We start from the raw sequence: 21035 nt of genomic DNA on the forward strand, positions 1-21035 counted from the left end.
TCAGGGGCTGAATTCAGGGGGACTAGGAAGGCCCAACCTATCTAGTTGTTTTAATGGGTGGATCCACCCTGCCTAGTTATTACCATGGGGGTCTCTGTATTTAGCCTTCTACCTGCATTAATCTTTGTTCTTATTGACTATTTGTTTGGCTTGCCCCTTGGCCTGGGTGCTTAAAGATGAATAATGACACACAAGGTGCCTCAATTTGGTGTAATGTGTTAGGTGCCACACATCATCTGTGGGGAGCTACCTTCTTGATAACCAGTCATTTCCTACTTCCCCACAACCACCACTCTTTCATAGATGGGACAGAATAGTGTATATTGATCTTTGAGTGATCATCCACCCATCCATCCATCCAGGCCTTCAACAGTGTTATAGCATCAGATTCTCTCAGATGATTAACTGAGATCAAGGAAAGATTGAAACCATTGCTTTACCTTTGTGTGTCCAAACTTGTACTGGTTATTATCAATATCTAAAGAGGCAAGCAATTTTTCAGCAGCTTTCCTGCTGTCTACAAACTTGTCCTCGGGAATTGCAGAAGGATTCAGAATGCGGTACCTGGCAAGAATAGATTAAAAAAATGTGTAAGCAGATGAAACTCTGGACCAGGTTGCTATGCCTCTCTTTACACTGGAATACAGGAGGTATGTCAGACAGAAAACCAGATTCTCTGCCTTTCTACCCATTATACGGGGGTTTCTCTGGGTTTCAGGCTGAAGCCATTTTCAGCAGTTGCTACCTACTCCTTTAAACTGAAGATGCCAAGGACTGAATACGAGATCTTCTGAATGCAAAATATATGCTCTGCCACTGATCTTTGGCCCTTCCTCAATTAATGCACCCAATTAACCAGTGATGTCAGAGCAGTCATTCCCCCCCCCGCCTCATTTACCCAGCCCCCAACACATTAGCTAGATAATAATGTAAAATAAGGAAGATTAGGGTGAAAGGAGATAGCTTTGAACTTCCAAGGCTTCACCCCAACAGCCAATTGAGCAAACTTTGCCCTGTAACTTTAAGTTATAGAAAGCATTTAAAGCAACAAAGGGTCGTAAATATTCCCTGTAATAGCATTGCTATTAACAAAACAAACTTAAAAACATTTCTCCTTCCGGAATCTAAACATAATGAGCTTATCTCTCTCCAGATGGAGATTTATATAGCTGCAGCAGCAGCAGCAGTAAACACTGACAACTTCCTTTTTCCAAAAGGAATGGCACAAACGTTGACATTTACCGTTAATTGTTTCCTCAAAACTAGGGTAGATAACACTGATTTTTTAAAATAAAAAAACCACTACAACATAGAAGCAACCAGGCGCAATCCTGTCTAGATTCCCTACCTTCCTGCCCAACTCCCAGATGTGCAGTGGCTGGAGGCAAAGAGACATATGCTAAGTACATGTTCAAAAGCATGCATTTCACAAGCTACAGGGTTGAGGCAGGCATGCTAACAGACGCTGGGCCAAAAGAGAGCCCTGGCCCAAATGAAGTTGAAGTAGGTAGGCAGCTGAACTTCCATAACACCCAGTATGAACTGGTGGTCTAGAAATACTTTTATGAATAAATAAAATTCTGGGCCAAAATCCACACATCGGCCAAATTTCCAGCATGTGCAAAATTTTTGATTCAGCTCAGCTGCGGAAAGAACAATCAAGTAAACAAAAGAAGCCATCCAAAAGTGAATTAAGAGGATTATAAAGGAAGGTTGCTTATTGGGTTTGGGGGATCAAAAGAAGTAAGAACTTGGCTAGGCCACTGATCTTCACAATACCTTTGTTTAAAGTCGGCATAGATAACCCTGTTTGGAAATCCCTTGCGGCAAATACGAATTCCTTCTAAGACACCGTTACAGCGAAGCTGGTGAAGGACAAGGAAAGGGTCCATAGCACCTGGAAACGTAAGGATTTTATTTCAGGGTGGCTTTACCACATGTCACCAGAGATAATGATTTGTATGGTGAGACCTAAGAAAAGTGCATCGTTGAAATGTAATAAATCCAGTAAGATTATTCTGGATTTGCTTTACCTGGAGTTTTTGTTTCATTGGGAATAATGCAGCGCACAAAATGGGGAGATGTGGACTTCAGATTAGTCATCAGTTTGTTTAAATTTTCCTTTGGAGAGGAAAGGGAGATTAAAACAAGCAAAATCATGGAACATTTCAGAACAACAAGCATCTGATGAGCAAGTCACCCATCTCCATGGGATAAAGAAGTGATTCAGTAGGCAGATACATACACTGGGACTACTGTAGCTCCTTTGTTGCCCACAACTTCCCGGTGCCTGGTTACTTCTTAGTACACTTGCTTCACAACTACTGCTCTGGTTTGGATGTCATGCTAAACCATAGTTTAAGCTACGTCAATGAACTTGCTCATGCACTTGCTTCTCCTCACCTCCCATCTGATGTAGTCATGAGAAGGAGGCTAGAAGCACCCAGGTCTTGGTTTAAATTAAGCACAGTTCGCAGTTACATCTCAAGAGGACCAAATTGTGGTTAGTTTAAACTATGGTTTATTAAACTGTGCCAGTATCAAACTGTAGCTTCTGATCCTGATCCCAAAATAAGCAATTGATGTTGTCAAATCCAACCATGCCAACCACCTGCTAAGTTTTGGATACAACTTCTAGAGGGCTAGCCATATTTGACAGTTGCTGCCAATGCAAGAGTTGCCACCGTTTGCCCGTTATGGTCCCTTAAAGGTTAACAAGTTCACTCTATTCCCTTAAAGTTTATGTAATAAAGCCCTGTAATTTTTTGAAGTCCTCCTGGATGCGTTGGTGGTTGTATTGAACCCCATCCTTGATGAGCTATGACAGCTGAGTATAGTTTACCCATCTGGTTTCAAGTGCTGAATCAGAAGAGGAAATCAATATAATGTACAGCTAATGACTTAGGGAGCTAGACAATCAGGTCTTGTATGGAGGCCTGTTTCTAATATTTTAGGTTCTCTGTTAGGAATATTCCAGCTCGTTGGTGTAAAATGACAAAGACAACAGGTTACATTTAAAAAAGAAATGAAAAATTACTTTATGCATGGATGACACTGTTTGGAAGGAAGCACCTTTCTTGCGTTTCTTCTCTCCACCTTTATCAGCTTGTGCTTAAAAAAAAAAAGACAGCAACTAAGTTAAATACTGATTACACCACTGACATGAAGCAGAAATGTTTAATACAGTTTGCATGCTTATCAATGGCTTTCTGCAAAGCCATATGCAGCAGTGTGGGTCCAGTGATCTTTTCAGCTGCTACAAGCTACAATGCAGCTTTCTTGTGGCCCCTTGGCTTGGTTCCTTGTGTTCTTCCTTGTATGGAGGAACCTCCCACACCATCCTAAATCCAGCACTGCTACCAGTTGCTCTCTAAGGCAGAGCTTTCCAAACAGTGTGTCATGACATGTTAGTGTGTCGCCTGCAGTGTGTAGGTGTGTCGCGCGAATGCTCCCCACGCTCCTCTCAGGGCTGGAAAGGTGTTAGTTTACCTCTGGTTTGCTAGTAAAACTGAATTACTGTCGAGAAATGATGCACGTCTAAAAAGTGTGTCACCAACATGAAAAGTTTGGAAAGCTCTGCTCTAAGGGTTCAGACTAGGATAGTCTCAGCCCTATATGGAAATTCCAGGAATTTAAACTGAAACCCTTAAGAATGCAAAGCAGATGCTCTCCCACTGAGCTATAAGCCTTTCTCTAGGCAGCTGTGAGAATTGGGCCCTCAGGTGAGCAAGAGACAATGGCAGCAAGAAGCAGCAATAGGGGCTCCAGGCAACTGTGAGTCCTTCCATAGTGTTGAGGCTTTAACAACTGTCCAGTAATACTAGTTCCTGTGCCACTCGGTAGGTTTCTGGGTATTCTTCATAAGAATGGGATACATACATTGGAAGGGATTCACTTACCAAACCCTATCAGAGGAGGCCTCGTGCAGGGAATGTTGAATTCCACCCAGAGACTTTCTGGCTTTGTCTGCAATGTATGACTTTCCCTAATATGCTTGCATAAGGCCCCCAAGCTTAGTAGGCCAAGGACAATATAGGCATCTAAACTGATTAATAAGGGGAACTTCATGGAGGGGACTTTCCATGAGGCATTTGCTTTGGTTACAAGTTAAATATTATGTCATAGGAAAAGTGTCCAAAGGAACATTTTAGAAAGGAAAGGCAGTTTTAATAAATCAGCCATATATTCTGCTGCTTAACACCATGTGTGGGTTACAGATAACATCAAGAACATTATGGTGTTGTGGTGTAAAGTGTCCTCTGATCATCCTCTAAGCATACCCTGATCATGCTCCAAACACTCTTGTCAGGTTAGTGTGATGTTGCCTCATATGCACCCTCACAGAGCTACAATTCCTAGAGTTCCCTGAGTTCCAGAGGAAGAGGGATGGACAGTCACACCACTTGGGGAACTGCAGTTCTGTGTGAGGAAATAAGGGTCTCCTAACAACTCTCAGCACCCCTAACAAACTACAGTTCTCAGGAGTCTTGGGGGAGGGAACCATGACTGTTTAAAGTGGTATAACACTGCTTTGAAGGTATACTGCACATGAGGCTAACTGGAGTCAGTTCTGAAGACCAGCAAAGAATCTGAGAGGACCTGCTATTTTCTATAGCATAAAATTTCAGAACTGGATGAGATCTTGAGGGTCATTTAGTCCAGTCACCTGATCCATGTAGGGCCAACTGCAGGATGTGACTAGAGAATCCATGGCAGATGGCCATCCAGCCTCTGCTTAAGCCACCAGGGAAGGAGACCTCACCAGCTCCAGATGTGTTGGTTCTGATACAGAATGGCTCTTGGCATTAGGAAGCTTCTCCTGATAGTAAGCGTCCGTGTAAAAAAGACCTGAGTTGTGCCATGTGTTTCATGTTGCTACTAAGACAGCCATGTCCTTTGGCAGACATAGTGTGAAAACCGCATAACAAGTCTCAGGAATAACATTCCGTGGCAGATTAAAAAAAAACAAAAAATCCCCACAGGCAAGATGACGATTCCTAGTTACCTGCAATGATGTGCGAGTGGCAGGTTGTGTTATTTTGGCTCAGCTCCTTCTCCAATTTGCGTTATGGAGCCTGCATTCTGGCTGCGTCTTCTAGACACCCTCTTATGATTCATGACAAGTACATCTACTCAAATGAGGTTCTTAATAAATATTCTGTAAATTGATTGTGGCTGTAGGATATAACAGCTAAATCTCTGTAATGAGTCACACTCCTACTTATTTAACATCATTTTATGGAAACCTGCAAATTGCTGCGGTGCCCAAAGAGGACAGTTGCAAATGCGGTAATTTAAGAATTATTTCTGCTCAGTGGAGCAAAACCTTCAAAACTAAGAGATTTGATATAGAGAACCACCATTTTCTTTAATTATCAGGTGCAAAATATTTTTTATTTCCTGAAGCTGGATTTACCTAACTTTATACTATAAAAGATAGGTGGCGTGTCGCAATTTTTAGAAATGCTTTATATTCCAATAAGTGACACAACATAGCCTATATCTACAAAGAAACAATTCATACTATTCCTTTTTTAAACTTTGGGTGACAGCCAAGTAAACAATTCCCCTAGTGCAACCACCTTGTTACACAACAGAGCTTCCTCTCCTTCTCTTCTGGCCATGTGCCCCTTAAAGATATTCTGGAGGGTTTAGCTGGATACTGCCCCTTCTTTCCAATCCATATAACCATTCTTCCATAGCATCCATTATAAGCATCAACTGCTGGGCTCAGGTGCAATGAGCTCACACATTACTTGTGCTCAAGGCAGTAACTTGCGCTCATGGTTGCTGATTCACACAACCAGTTCACAATGTGCCCACTCAACCCCCTACAGAAGCTGTGTGCAGGCATTCAGGCTCCTGTGTTCATCTTTGTAAGAGTGGTGACATTTCAAGCAGCCTCATCCTCGAGCCTTTGCGCAAAGAGCACAACCACCTGTGGCAGTGGAACTTTCACATGTACAGCTCTACGTATAAAGGTTTCATCGAAACATGGACTCCCAATGGTGCAGAAGCCTAGAAGCCTTCATGTGCACAGCTGTGGGCAGAAAGAGTCTGTTGTTACAAATGGTCATGCTTTTCACATTTTGGGACTAGCGGAAGAGGTTAATTGGTGCATCCTTGCGTCCATGTTGATGAGCACAGGAGCATTCATGCCCAAGTAGGCCGTGACTGAAAAATGGCATGGCCCCAACTAGGATATATAATTCCAATGTATTGGAAAATGCATACTATTTGTGCGTAGTACAGGTGTCTTCCCATTTATGTTCCAGGGCCCGCACGCATAAGTGAAAATCATGTAAGTAGGGAGCACTCTCAAAAAAGCCCATTTTTTTCCTGCCCTCCAGCTCTCTCTGCCTCTCAGCACAACTCTCTTCAACTAGAGTTGAAGCTATGGAGATGCCTAGAGGCTGGAGGATGCTACCGCAAGCATCATCTGCTAGGCGGGGAGACTCAACAGCCTAAACAAAGCCCCACTGTGCCTTCAGTCTCTTTGGGGCTTCCTCCACCCTCTCTGAAGACCTCAGGGCTCTGGGGAGGGTGTCCTCATGAGCCACAAAGACTCTCCAACTCTCCCGCCATTTCCTGGATTGAATATATCTATTTATTTATTTCCCGGCGCCATGCATATATGCGGTCACACGTGTGTCAATCTCACATAAGTGGGGGGCATGTCTGTAATATACATTTGCTGCTTCCAATATTTTCATGATTCATGGTTCTGACCTCCCACAGTACTCCAATCTGTTATTTGCAGAGGTTATTTCACTCATTACACAGTATCATTCCCACCAACGGTGTATTCATCAGGAGTGTTAAAGACATTCCTAACTGTCTAGCATTTAAAGATGTACCTATAAAGCATTTTATGGGTGCACCGTCAAAATGTAACTCATAGTGCCTATGGCTGCAGCTGAGTGATGTACCAACATCTGAGCCAGAAAGAAAGCTGAGTGGTGCACCAACTGTTTGAATCAGTAGAAATAGTCATCCCACAGAGATGTTATGGAAAAAAGTACATTTAAGGCAGCAAGACCTTCAGATCTCATGAGATGGTATATTTACTCAACATTTCTGCTAAGCTTTGATCTAGGAATTAAAGGGAAATGGTCATTCGACTTACCGCTGTCAGCACTGACATAATTTTCAAATAGGCTTGCCAGAAGTTTGTTGGAAGATTTTTGAAAAGTGCTCACTACAGTTTCATTGAGTGGGTCTTTGTTTTTCTCAAGCCAACCCATAATGTTATAGGGCACCTAGTGTGTGTGTGTGTGTGTGTGTGTGTGTGTGTGTGAGAGAGAGAGAGAGAGAGAGAGAGAGAGAGAGAGAGAAATGATAGACAGACAAATGGGAAGCAAAACAATAAAACAGATTAAATAATCAAGTCTAATGCCTTTTGCTTTTACCTTATAACCATTTAAAATTCTGCTGTATCTATTTATGTATTTATAAACTGCACTTTCATTAAAAAAATGGAAGAGAAATGCAACATCTAAGAATAAAATCAACAAAAAGCATACAGAAAAACATAATTTAAAAAACCAGTAAATACTGGTTGGTTTGGAAAGAGAACATTCATGTTGCAAAGGTCTGCCTGCACAATATAGTTTCCAAAGGACATCTGAAAGAAGGGAGGTAATTAAGGGGGATTTTATGGGTCACTTCAGGAGTCTTCCCAGTAATATATTCATCTTAATATCAGATCTCCATTTTCCTAAATAATCACCACATCCTTCTTCCATGCATCCCCCCCAGTCTTTCAGTTCCTCCTATCCCTTAGGAACATGGGAAACTGCCTTCTACTGAGTCAGACTACTAATCCATTTGTCCACACCACAGCTAGCTAACATGGTGACAGATGTTCTTGGATTGCAACTCCCATCACTCCTGATTCTAGGGTTGCAGATTGCGGTCTTTCCTAGCCCCACCTGGGGACGACATGAATTAAACCTTTTGCATACAGAGCATGTGCTCTACCACTGAGTTTCAGTCCTTCTTTGTAGAGACAACAATAATAATAATGCCTAGAGATGAAGACAGAAACTCTATGGTTGAATTCTAAGGCATATGTTTCAAGAGCAGAGAATTTCAAACTGCTTCCAGCAGACTCAGAATACTCGACTGACTTCATCCCCAAGTTAACTTTTCAAAACTCACTGTGGCATTCCTCTCTTGCCATTGCAACCACATTGGCCCATGACTCCATTCTGTCAGGGGACTGCCACCGGAACAGGGGAGGGAGGCAGGGGGGCCGTTGGGATACAGAGAGCCTCCAAAACTTCTGAGGAGCACCCAGCGCCTCACCTCACCAAGCTGGCCAGGAGGGACGCATGCCTCTTCCATAGCCCAGCTTGCGCAGAGGGGTGAAACACAAGGGGGGGGAGGCTTGGGGTACTGAAGTTCTTATGTTGGGGGGAGAAGCCGGAGGGGCCACTCCCAGATTCTGCAAGTGACTAAGATGGACATGAACTTTGTAGATCTGCACTGTAAATAGTTTGCACAATAAAACCTGTAAAAGACAGGTCAGAGTCCTGCCTGGTTACTCGCGAGCAACCACCAGCAGCATCTGACACATTCATTCCAACAGGGCTTCATGCTTTGAGGTTAATGCCATTGTCCCTATCTGCAAATGCCAAAAACATACCGCTCCAGCATAGTGCAGGAGTTCAAAATGAGCTTCATATTTCCGTTTTTTGTCAGGCCTGGGTTTCTGCAGATTGGGTGACTTGCCCAGATGATTGTCGTACAGCTTGGCTTTGAAGGTCATATCTGTAGCCTTCGGGAACATGCATTCTTCTTCTAGGATAGACAAGATCCCCAAGGGCTACGCACGGCAATAGGGAGATAAATGTTAGGGTTTTGTTTTCCAAGGATGTCATTTAGGTTAGCATGAATGAATACTGCATCTGCAGAATCTCCCCGCTCCCAATAGCTGTTAACATATTACTCTTTCAGACTGCTATCAGACTTGACGACACAGTGTGAAAATATTATATTTTATACAGATTGCTGACACAATATTGATGCTTTGGTTTTCAAAAAGGCTTGGATTGACTTACTTTTCTCAATAAATCAGTCAGAAAACAACTCAGCGTTATAATAGCTGACGTCTATATAACTTACTACACAGCATAATGAACACATACCACCAGCTGTGTCTCGTGGCTTGCCAAGTTACTGACACCCATCCCAGTCTTTTTCTGCAGTTCTTGCATTATTAGGCAACATTTGCCTTGGTGGGGCAAAAGTTGTTTAATGGTCTCTCCTAACGAATGGAAAAAACTGGTCAAGGAGATTTATTTGTTTTGAATGTGACTGGTGCATCTCTGAGCATGGGCAACTATGGAAAAATGAATAAATATAGATATATCTGTATCTCCAGCGGAAACATCAAGAATCAAAAGGTACCAGGTATATTGCTGTTGTTTAGGCTTGTCATGGTACTAGTAGAAGAAATCAATCTTCAAAAGTATGTTTGTATTCCTTCTTTCCTTCAGAGAACTCAAGCTGGCATACATGGTTATCTTCCTCAATTTGATGGTCAAAACTAGCTTGTCAGGTAGGTTATGCCCAGAGGCAACGACTGGCCCATGGGTCAAGCAATAAATTTTACAGCTGCACAAAGACATAACCTAGTTCAGGGCCTAGTCAGACACGCTAGTCACTACATCACATCACTGGTAGACCTTGGGGTCTCAAATTTCAGCAGTGCCCTGTGCAATGCCAAAATTTGCCCCCCTCACATCTTGCCTTCTGTTCTACATCATTGTTGTGGCGCAGCCTGTGGCATCCCCAAGTCTCCACTCCTAGTGTGACCAAACCAGTCGCGCTCCCCTAAATCCACCCCAATCTCATTGTCTTTATGGTAAGCCCTTCCTGCTATCAAACAGAAACCCCAATGATGTTTTCAATACCTTTTCAATGAGATCAATGCAGGCTTGCAAATCCAATCCAAAGTCAATGAACACCCAATCGATCCCTTCCTTTTTGTACTCTTCTTGCTCCAAGACAAACATGTGGTGATTGAAAAACTGTTGCAGTTTTTCATTTGTATAATTGATGCAAAGCTGCTCAAAGCTGTTAAACTATGAGGGGAGGAAAGACATAAAATTAAATTTACAGAGGAACAAGAACGAAGGCAAATATATGTAAAGTCTGTTAGTATATGATCTGAATTCCTTTAAGACTAACTTCAATGCTAATGTGCAGAACACAACTGCTTAATTTTCAGATATGGATAGAAGAGCGCCACTGAATTCCCAAAGTGTGCCAGGCATAATATGCCAGGCATTTTTTTTTGGAAACCCTGATTCAGAGTAGTTCCCCTTGTGCCTAAGTCCCATTGGAACTGCTGTTAGATGAAACTTTGAGCAGAACTGAAGTCAAAGCCTAACCAACATTTCCTGGATTGAGGCTGAAGTAGACTCATTATGAAAGGTATCTGTCAAAAGGCAAATATTTTCCACTTTCCAGCAACAGAAGAATTGAAGTCCTGCAAATGTTGGGGCTGTTTGCTAAGAACATGAGAAGTAAATTTGTGCAAACTATGGCATTTTCCTTGGAGTGGATGGTGCTAAGTTATATAAATACTATCCACAGTTCATTGACCCTTCTAATTTTTATGGTTAAACATTTATGTGCATCTTCTCTGCCTTTGTGTGTGTATTTATATGTGCATTCCTACTGCCCTTGGGTGGATCAAATAAATTAGGTCAGCTGAACACTGGTAAGCCTGTTGCAAGTATAAGTTTGCAACTTTCGTATGAGAACTTGACTACTGCTTATTTCTTACCATCACCAAAAGATCAATATCATAATACTAGTTACAGTTCCTTGCTTTCCAAGATGGGTTTGGGAGTACGTTCCTCATGTTCTTATCAATGATAAATAAACTACACCTATACATTATTGACTAGTTCTCATTGCTCCTGATAAACTCAGCAAGCTGTACAACACGGATGTGTAATCTGTGGGCCTCCAGATGTTGGACTCTAACCCCCATCAGCCCCACCCAACATGGCCAGTGGTCAGGAATGATGGGAGTCAAGCAACATCTGAGGTGACATTCCTGCTAATACAACATTGATAACTGATTCTTTCAACAAACGTTATCTTCTAGCTAAGAGACATAATAATAATTTATTATTTATACCCTGCCCATCTGGCTGGGCTTCCCCAGCCACTCTGGGTGGCTTCCAACAAAAAATTAAAATACAGTAATCCATCAAACATTAAAAGCTTCCCTAAACATAATTATTTTAAATCAATTTGTTGCTATCATGAAAATTTTGGGAGGCAATTACTCACATCAAAGATTTCAAAGCCAGCAATGTCCAACACCCCGATGAAGAACTGTCTTGGTAACTTGGTGTCCAAGGTCCTATTGATGCGAGTAACGAGCCACTTGAACATCCTATCATACACTGCTTTGGATAAGGCCCCAACAGAATAGGAAACCTGTAGAAGAGAGGTAGAACAATCACACAATACCATAATAATCCTTGTGATCAAAAGTCTGTGGAACGTACTCCCTTTGAGCATCCTACATGCCAGGTTTAGATCTATTGACATTCTGGGTTTAAACCTAGCATACAATTATTGACCTAAAACATAGATCAGTGTAGCTCAATATAGAGGGTGTTGGACCTGGGATACTTGATCCAACTATGCAACCTTGATAAAGCAAATCATTTCTCACCCTTAGTCCCAGACTTATAAAACAGGAATAAATATAGCTACATATGAAATCTGCAGGGGGAATTATATTTTTTCATCACCAAGCAACATATTTATTGGCTCAACGGCAATTTATCTAGTTCCTTTTGCACTTGCATAGTTTACTGCTTTGTCCAATGGCAAGTACTTCGGTGTGGTAATGTGTGCTTTAATAATTGCCCAAAGCCATAGGTTTTGCAGTTTCAACTCGGCATAAATATGCTCACACAGCTGCATGCAAGATGGATTTCAATATAGCTTTGGAATCTTTGAAGCTGGATTTACTGTTTTGTTTTATGAAAATCCAGCTACGTAGTTTCCTGTTTCATGATATTGTCATGGGAGGTTTTAAAATTTTCTACATTAAGCCCAACCAACCTGTATTGAAATCAGTAGCACTTATTTCTGAGGAAATGTGGTAAGGAAATGTGTATTGAAGAAAGACAATGGCTTGTATCCAAATAGTTCTTGCATTAATTGTTGTTGTTTTTTTGAGTTTGTTTGGTTTTGCTTCACTTATATACTGTGTTGTTTTTTCATATGCTAGAAGTGTTGTTTGCTAATTTTTAACACTTTGTTATTATTGTGAGCCAATCTGAACTCAATGTATTTGTTGGAAAGGGTCAGACAAATAATAAATTGAAGCTCAAAAGAGTCCCCCACCCATTTTTAGCTCCACTGCTGGCTTCAGCCCCGCCCCGCCCCCCCTCAGTAGCATGCAGTCCCAGACAGATTGCTCCCAAGGGAACTGCAGCCCTCAAAAGAATGATGGTTCTTCATCCCAGCATATGGGTTTGGTATCATGCTGGCTCATGTAGTTTAAACACCTCCTTACCTGTTCCACACTTTGGCCTTTGGTGACATACTCATTTCCAACTTTCACTCTAGGGTGCACCAAACCCTTAAGCATATCAGAGGAATTAATTCCCATCAGGTAAGCAGCTTTGTCAGCACCTGATAGAGAGTTACAATATTTCAACAAGTTCATTGACACAGGATAGGACTGGTCTAGATTTACAGATCACTCATTTCCTGGGATAGACTCTAGCATTTTTTAAACAGCAACATTGGAGCATGAAAATCAAATTGGCTATATAAATCCTAGCTAACATCTACCCTGTACTAGAATTTAATATATATAAAAGACTGTAGACCTCTACATCATAGATCCTTCCTGAATTCATTGTGTTTCTCTAACTCCAAGTACCTGAGTCTGAAAGTCTAGCTGCTGCTCTTGCTGTGTTTTGACATTTATTTTCCCCCAGGAGAGTAATATCAACATCATGGAAAACACAGAAGTGTCATGATATGTATGTTCCAATCACATGGAAATGACAATCGCAGAAGTGAGAGGAATAAAACTTGGATTATGTATGATCTGAATACTGATCATACAGCAATAACAAGGCTTATTCACATGTTTCAATGAACACAAAGGTATAAGCTGGCCCTACAAATGTACAAGAGTTTGTGTGAAATATTGTACCCTTGATGTATAGCTTAACTATTGTGTGGACAGTCTGTACACTTGCTGAACATTACTTGTGAATAACTGTACATGTGCACAGCTCAACTATTTGTGCACACAGATTGTGCACTCGTTGAACATCCTTGCAGTCATTTAAAACAGACCTTGCCTTGCAGCCTCACAGCTCAACACTGGGCATGGAACATTGCGAATAGGCAGATACGGAAGAGCTTACTTTCAGTGCCATCAGCTTCTGCCTGCTCCTCCCTGGGTCTCTGTTTAAATTTCATGTTTCCAAAGTGCATAATGGCACCAGTGAGCTTGTAGGCACCATACTTTTCATCCGCCACAAAGCCCAAAATATCCATGGCTTGCTGTGGAAAGTAAAAAGAACAGGACATTTTGTCACTTGCCTGTGAAACAACATGCAGCTTTATTTTCTAGAGCTCTTTCACGGCACGGCTGATGTTTGTGCTTGTTCTGGTATTGATCTTTCAAAAAATAAACTAGAGGAACAAGAAGCCTCTGCTATTTATTTTGAATCTGCCCTATTCCTCAAAAACAGAGAATAGTTCCTACCACTGATAATCTACTGAAGACAGAGAGAGATTTTTCATTTTTAAGGTAAGCAAATAAAATCATCAACCAAAAAAATAGCCCAACAACTGCAATGGCATGACAGCTGAACATAATAGTGCTACACGCCAATCCAATCTCCGCCGAGCGGCTACTTGAGGTTCCAGGGGTTCCAGGAGCTCAGCCAGGGTTGCGTTTCCATTGGGAAATCAAGGCACAGTCTTGAAAAAATATGGTTTATTGTACCCATATTTACACCTGGGTCTACTTTGGAGAGAGTTCAGAGCATTACATCACAAGAGGGACTTGCTTCCCACAGCAGCGCAGCATTGGAATCTCTGGCCCAGCCTGCCAAGATGGTTCTGCCCTGCATGGCTTCTGCCTGGAGTTCTGGCTCCACCCTTCTCCTTCCCAAAGACCCTTGATAGGAAAAAAAAACCCCAAGTCTCATGTAAAACAGCTATTTTTTCTGTGGGTACAGCCCCCACTTCTCTGTTTTCCTATGCCATGGAAGCTGAAATCATACACCCTTCTCCACTCATGGTAACCATGGGAGCTTCCCACTAGGTCCTTGTCAGAAAATCTCTTGCCCTGTTGATAGTTTTTATTGATAGGTTAATGACTCACTTCCAGCACCTTTTGCCATTCTTAATAACTTCTATCCTAAGTGAGGCCCTGGCCTGGCATCTTTCCCTCAATACTCCAAACATTATCTAAATTCTACCATTTATTAATTTCTAGCATTCACCAACTCTAGCATTTATGGGTCCCCTTGCACCCCCAAACACTGTTGCCCCAGACCTGTAACAATATTCTTTTTTGCTATGGGACTAATACAGAAGAAGACAATCACTGCTATCATATTCATCAATCAGAGAGACTTAAGGCATCATAAACAATGTTGTTTCACTTGTCTCTGCTTTCTCTTTTTGAGGAGACGAATAAATATATTAATACAACAGGTCTGTTCAGAACGTTAGTAGTGAGAATCTTTATAGTCCAAACTTAGTGAAATTTACAAGGTCTATAGGGCTAGATTTATGGTTTAGTAATGTATGAATAGCTCCTTCAGGAGAAAATAACCCATGATGTAGCAGTATAGAGGGGAGAAAAGAAGCCAGATACTTTCTGTGCCAATTAGTGGCCATTTTTTTACACGTGTGGAATGGAGAACACTATGTTGGCTGCCATCAGCACAGATCTGGACTTCCTGGCTGCTTCCTCCTTGTTAGAACTATGTTTGTGAATGTCTTGATGGAGGTGATGGTGATGATATGATATAGAAGATCCCTGCTTGAAGGATTGACAAAAATAGACAGTAAATGAATATGACTGAAGAGCATACAATATAATATGAACAAGAACACTTACTTCTGGCAAGAGGATGGTGGACCCTTTCTCACTGTGTGGATTTAATTGTGTCCATTTAATATATATTATTGGAAAATCAATTAAAATATGGGGGGGGGGGTAAATAATATTGTTTATAATGCTTTAAGTCACCCTGATTGACAAATATAACAGTGAGTCTTCTTCTGTATTCCACCGATGAGAATTCCCCATTGTTTTTCCTAAATCGCTATATATTGTCTTGTCCTGTCAATCTTATTAGCATTTTAAAAAAGCTACTCCTTTCTGTAAAAAAAAAAGGTGCTTTGTTTTGTTTGTTCCTTGAGGAAATGGATTTGATGTATAAACTTTTCTGCAATGGTAATTTCCCAAGATTTACTGTAACCGAGATGTACCGTGAGAGTCCTATTGCTCTTTCCACAGTTCCATTATCACAAATCTTGCAGCAGCTAAAATGAATCTAACCAAGCCCTTAAACACTACATTCTCTCTCTCCCCCTCCAAAAAAAACCAAACTGCTTAGTTATTATATTACTCTCATTGAGTACCCAAAATCTCACTATCTCTCAGCCCTCACCACAATCCTGCCAATGGTCTGGAAACATTGTGCCCTGCATGTGTGTCAGTTTCACTGAGGTATAATACCACATGTGGGCTATTCTAATGTATTCCCTTTAACATATGCAGAAACCAGGACCATCTGATCATTTACCGTATCCAAAACTACATTCTCAAAATGCCTGAGTCCTCTGGTTGCTTGCTGCTCACTTGGTCTGTTGGAAACAACATAATTTATCTGATAGATACTAAGCAAGCGACTTTTGCATTGGCTTATCTTTCTCTCAAATTGTTGTTCCCATTGTTCAGACGAGGGGTGTTAATACAGAAGTACCTTAGCCAGTAAGATCCCTCCCCTTTCCAATCCCTAAATACACTATAAAAGGATGGATGGTTTAATACCAATATCAGGGGGAACTTATTGGGATTATTCTGGACTGCTATGTTCTCCATACCAAAAATATGTATTATGTGCAATGCATTACAAAGTACTTGAGAACATCAAAGGCGTAGGGAATAGCATTAAAAACACATTATAGGATAGCATTAAAAATCCATTATGGGATATGTGCACATAATGATGTCAATATCTTGTGAATCCCAGAGGAATGAAATTTTACAGCTCGGGAACAGTCACCAAGAGTACCTCAGTGAGGCACCATTCACATTTGATGGGAACTGTCAAAAGGTTACTTGAGGTTGACTACAGAGATTGCAATGAGCAAAATAGTTGATCTCTACATAGATATCTACATCAAGATGGGGAACCTTCAGCCCACGCACAACCTTCTGGGGCCTCCATGCCAGTTGTGGGCAAGACAAGAGATAGCAAAGTGAGTGGGATCAGAGACAACAGATTTGATTCTTACCTTTGTACAATAGGCTACATTCCAGCCACGTGTCTCTCCTTCCTCTAGGCAGGCAAGCAAGAGACATTATCACAGCCCAGACACTTGAGGAGGCTGCAGAGCATGGCCTACTCAGAGGCATAGTCTGCGAAGAGTCCCAAGGGCCACATTCGGCCTGTGGCCTGGAGATTACCCATCACTGCCCTACATCAAAATGGGCTTCTGGTGTGTTTTTCTTAGTGCTGCTGTCTATGATTCTATGATATGACCATTGTGTTATATCAAATGTTCAATGGAAATCCCTTGTGGAACAGAAATGTTGGATACCACCCACTGTCTCTGCCATGGAAGATCAAGTTTTAAAGAATTATTAATGCTGATACACAGATTTATTGTTGCTTTTTATAATATCTGTACATATAGAGATAAGAATTATTTTCCTATGTACTCAAGACCCAATGGAAACCTACAAAATGTAATGGAAACCATAGGCTATGTCTGCATTTCCCCACTCTTCCTACTCTGAAAGACTTAAAGCAAGAAGAGAGGTTTGGCTGAAGAGCATCCTAAATACTGAAATGCACCAGATGTCCTGACTTGGTAGCACAGTTGTGCTCAGCTACTCTATGCTACAGCACATTTTCCATGGGCTAGGTGTGCAGTGCTTCAAATCTGCTGCCACAGTTTCAGTGAGAACAAAAGAAATATCTAACCACAGCAACGTCTACAACAGATTATGGCTTGCAAGATTTTGCAATCTTTAATCAAAATGAATCATATCTTACATCAGTTGCCAGCAGCTCTTCCCCATCATCCAGATTGTCCACAGTAACTACACCTTGTGAGCAGAAGTGGAAGTCATAGGGATTTGTCGACACCAGGAGCATATCTGCAAATAATAAAAATTAAAACAGCTTCTCTTCTTGAGATCTGGTCTGTTACTGAGTATACCTCATGAGCCAACATGTACCCATAAGTGCAATGTCATAAGACAAGGTTTATGGTGGCATCACAATGACAGTGGAATATCGTTGGAAGAAGTTAGACCTGCAGAAATGTGTAGAGTTTAGCTCCTAAATTGGATCACTTATAAGTGCCATATGCATGACTTCCACAGGAAAGACAAGAAGAAAGAAGTTGGACACCACCACTTGAAGTCTGACAATTATTTCTTCTGAGCCAACCTGCTATTTGTTCACAGAAGTACATAAAAGTTTCCTCCACCACAAACCACTTTGATATGGACTAGGGAACTTGTTGCTCTTCAGATGTTGCTGGGTTAAATAAGTAATCCACTTCTGACATCTTGCAGTGCCTGGATTTCATCTTGAGGTGGAACTGCAAATGATCTTTATTTCTGTGCTCAAATCAAGGGTGGTATTCAACTCTGTTTTACTCAGAGTAGACCTGTTGAAATTAATGGACCTTGCTGCACAGTGCCACCTTGCCACTCTTGTGCTCATACAGCTAATTCCATTTGGCAAAAGCCCCCAAGTCTCACACCTTGGTCAACTTGGTATCATACAGTGCCTTGCTTTCAGATCCTTCCTCTTCTGCAACAAATAAAAGGCAAGAGAAATTGCACAGGGCCCAACAAACTCTAAGTCAACTAAAGAGCCTCAGCTGATTGCAGTGCATTGATCCCCTGTAGAAAAGCACTGGAAATTCAAATGACAGTCAAGAATATTAGCCAAAAAGCAAGACAAAAGGAAGACTCAGGAGATTTGTTAAGACAACAGGATGTGTGTGTACTATAAACATTATTACCGACAGTAATTTCTCTCTCTCAGTAGGACTACTTATGAGCAACTGATTGTAATAGTTAAATAAAAATTTGGGTGGTGACTGATGCATGCAACCATCTCTGCAAACGTGTGTAGCAGAGGAATAAATTCACCATGGAAGGTACATTTTCACAGTACAATATTTGCGTTCAAATCCTGTTAGTACAAAATTACTTTGAAACAGTTCCTTTAATCTTCCTTAATTAGACCACAGCAAAGGCTAACTGGGTTAAGGGTTTAGCAGATGGACCACTCTGCCGGGATAACAAGAACTCAAATGAGATTATTACTGCTTATGCCAAGTAGCAATTTAGCGCATGGATAAAGGGATGCTTCGCTATATTAGAAGAAGCACTGCCTAGCTGGGGATTTCTAGCAATATGCATCAACTCACAATCAGCATGTATAAATGTCACGAGGCAAAGATGTGTCTTAGGCAAAACCCTATCTACAGATTCAAAGAGAATAATATATTAGAGAATAATATATAAGAACATAAAAAAGAAGATGGCTGGATCAGGCCAATTGCCCACCTAATTCCAGCATCCTGTTCTCACAGTGGCCAGCCAGATTCCTCTGGGATACCCACAAGCAGAACATGGGCTCCTGAGCACTGTAACCTCCCATGGTTTCCAGCATTTCTTTATTGAAAGGAATTCTAAACTGCCTGATAGGAGATAACGCCCTTACAAGGCAGTGTACAATTCTAAAATGAAATGAAATTATATATAACATTATCATTTGAACCCATGTACACATTAAATCGATCCCAAGTATAGCAACTAATGAAACACAGAATTAAAATGGTTTTTGTTTTTCAAAAAAAGAATAAGTGAAAATATATGGAAGGGAATCAAGCAAGGAGATCCACCCAATGGGGTGGAAGCCAGATACTCTGGGAAGTTTTGTTGATTTCTTTGTTTAGCACCAGCACCAATAACATTCTAGGACATGGCAAAGCCCAAAGGCATTTTAAGGGTATGTTCACACAAACACTGTCTTATTATGTTTTTATATCTGTTGGAAGCCACTCAGAGCGGCTGGGGCAACCACGTCAGATGGATGCGGGATAATAACAAACAAACACATAATAGTTCCACATCCAGTGTGCTCCCACTGTTAGTATGCATTAACACAATATTAGTGCCAATCCAGATCAGCCCTGTAGCTTCTCAAACCAGTTTCAATCCAATTAGAAAAATTAAGCTACATTTGCTTTATACTGCAGAATGGTTTGAACATTTGAGACAGCCATTGCACAGGTGACAGCTTCAGTGGTGGGCTGGGGGGTGATGTTGCAGAGACAGGAAAACCAAAAAGCTCATGAGTATTGCGTGAAGAATTATCTCTTAGGTGAACAAAACCATGTAAACTGAGGCTTCAAACACAGCAGGGGAGGGGAACGACCTTGCCGTGTATTGAGCTGTCAATGTGAACATACCCCAAATGAAAAAATGAAAAGCAGTGGGGCTCACTCCCATAAAAGTGTGCATAGGATTGCACCAACAAGCAGTTACATAAAGAGTAAAAACAACAACCCACTACTGAACCTAATTGTGTTCTGCAAGTCATCTGTCTTTAGTTTTTCATTCTTTAATGCAGCAGTGCTGATCATAGTTGCATTTCTTAATTTGCACACACCACGTCTTTCCTTTCTCTTACCTTGTAGCTCTGCTTTTTTCCCAGACAAGATCTGGTAGAAGATATGGTAGTCTCTTTCACCTGGTTGTTGGAAAATAACCCGGGATTTCTCTAGCAGATCTGGTTGGGTAATGAAGAATTACATTGAGAAATAGGTTGAAACATGCAATCTGAATATATAGCTCAAGTAAGTATAGAAATTAGCATGTTGCTTACAGATTTCAATATCCGCTGACGATAGCTTGCCTGTAGTTCCAAAATGGATTCTGATAAATTTACCCTAATTTGTACAAAAGAGAATATATCAGTACACATAACCGCAACAGCCAACAGATAGAAAAGGAATATATAACCAATTAAAAATATGAACAAAAAGCAAGGGCGGGCATCTATTTGGAGATGCTTTAGATATTGGTTGTCATGGTTTAAGGTTGGGGGGGGCTAAATGATGAGTGGATACATTCAAATAATTTTTAACATTCTTTTCAGGTAGGCAAGGTTTATCACCTCACATGTACGAAGTGAGATTAAGGGGGGGGGACCCATGTAATCTGCTTGAAACAGATTGTGCAACCTTCAGGTGTCTAAAGATTCTCATATCTCCTCTGTCTTTGTTAAGTACATGAACCGGGAAACTGCAGAGACCGACTATGGTTTCAGTAGCTTTGCATTCCGCATACCATAATTATAACAACAAATTATAACCCTTCTGTTGACTTGTGACCATCTTGCTTTGCATCCTCTGGGCATTGTTCCGCATGACTTGTGTGCTTTACTTAACACAGTGTTACACAAGAGCACAGTGGTAATTGTGCTGTGCTGCAGTTGTTATCTGCATCCCACTCATCCATTCAGAAGATGTAACCACCTTCCATCTGCTGAACAGGAGGATGCAGCACTCAGTTCATTGATACGTCATTGCTGTACTTGATTAATTGGTCAAATTATCCCCTTGACAACCTTCTTGCATGGATATATGCACTTTCTGCTTTCTGACATTTCCTGTGGTTTATGCATGCTGCTATGTCCATCCCTTCCTAGTTCCAATTAGCAAGCTCCGTTATTTTGCTGTGAAGTGCTCCAAAAATATCT

General features: G+C 41.2%; 1 protein-coding gene across 1 annotated transcript in view; it reads right to left on the reverse strand.

Moving 5' to 3' along the window:
* Positions 1-21035, reverse strand: part of MYH15 (myosin heavy chain 15) — an 86240-nt gene that overhangs the window by 49524 nt on the left and 15681 nt on the right. The window contains exons 9-21 of the mRNA XM_081859573.1: positions 20160-20223; positions 19965-20063; positions 17304-17407; positions 13422-13560; positions 12554-12672; positions 11311-11460; positions 9918-10088; positions 8648-8827; positions 7127-7259; positions 3038-3111; positions 2034-2121; positions 1780-1897; positions 441-564 (exon numbers count right to left, since the gene is read on the reverse strand). Of these exons, the coding sequence (XP_081715699.1) occupies positions 441-564; positions 1780-1897; positions 2034-2121; positions 3038-3111; positions 7127-7259; positions 8648-8827; positions 9918-10088; positions 11311-11460; positions 12554-12672; positions 13422-13560; positions 17304-17407; positions 19965-20063; positions 20160-20223 (1563 nt within the window). The remainder of the gene's footprint in view (positions 1-440; positions 565-1779; positions 1898-2033; positions 2122-3037; positions 3112-7126; positions 7260-8647; positions 8828-9917; positions 10089-11310; positions 11461-12553; positions 12673-13421; positions 13561-17303; positions 17408-19964; positions 20064-20159; positions 20224-21035) is intronic.

The sequence above is a fragment of the Podarcis erhardii genome (assembly GCF_964252035.2).
Source record: "Podarcis erhardii genome assembly, chromosome: 4".
Taxonomy (NCBI): Eukaryota; Metazoa; Chordata; class Lepidosauria; order Squamata; family Lacertidae; genus Podarcis; species Podarcis erhardii.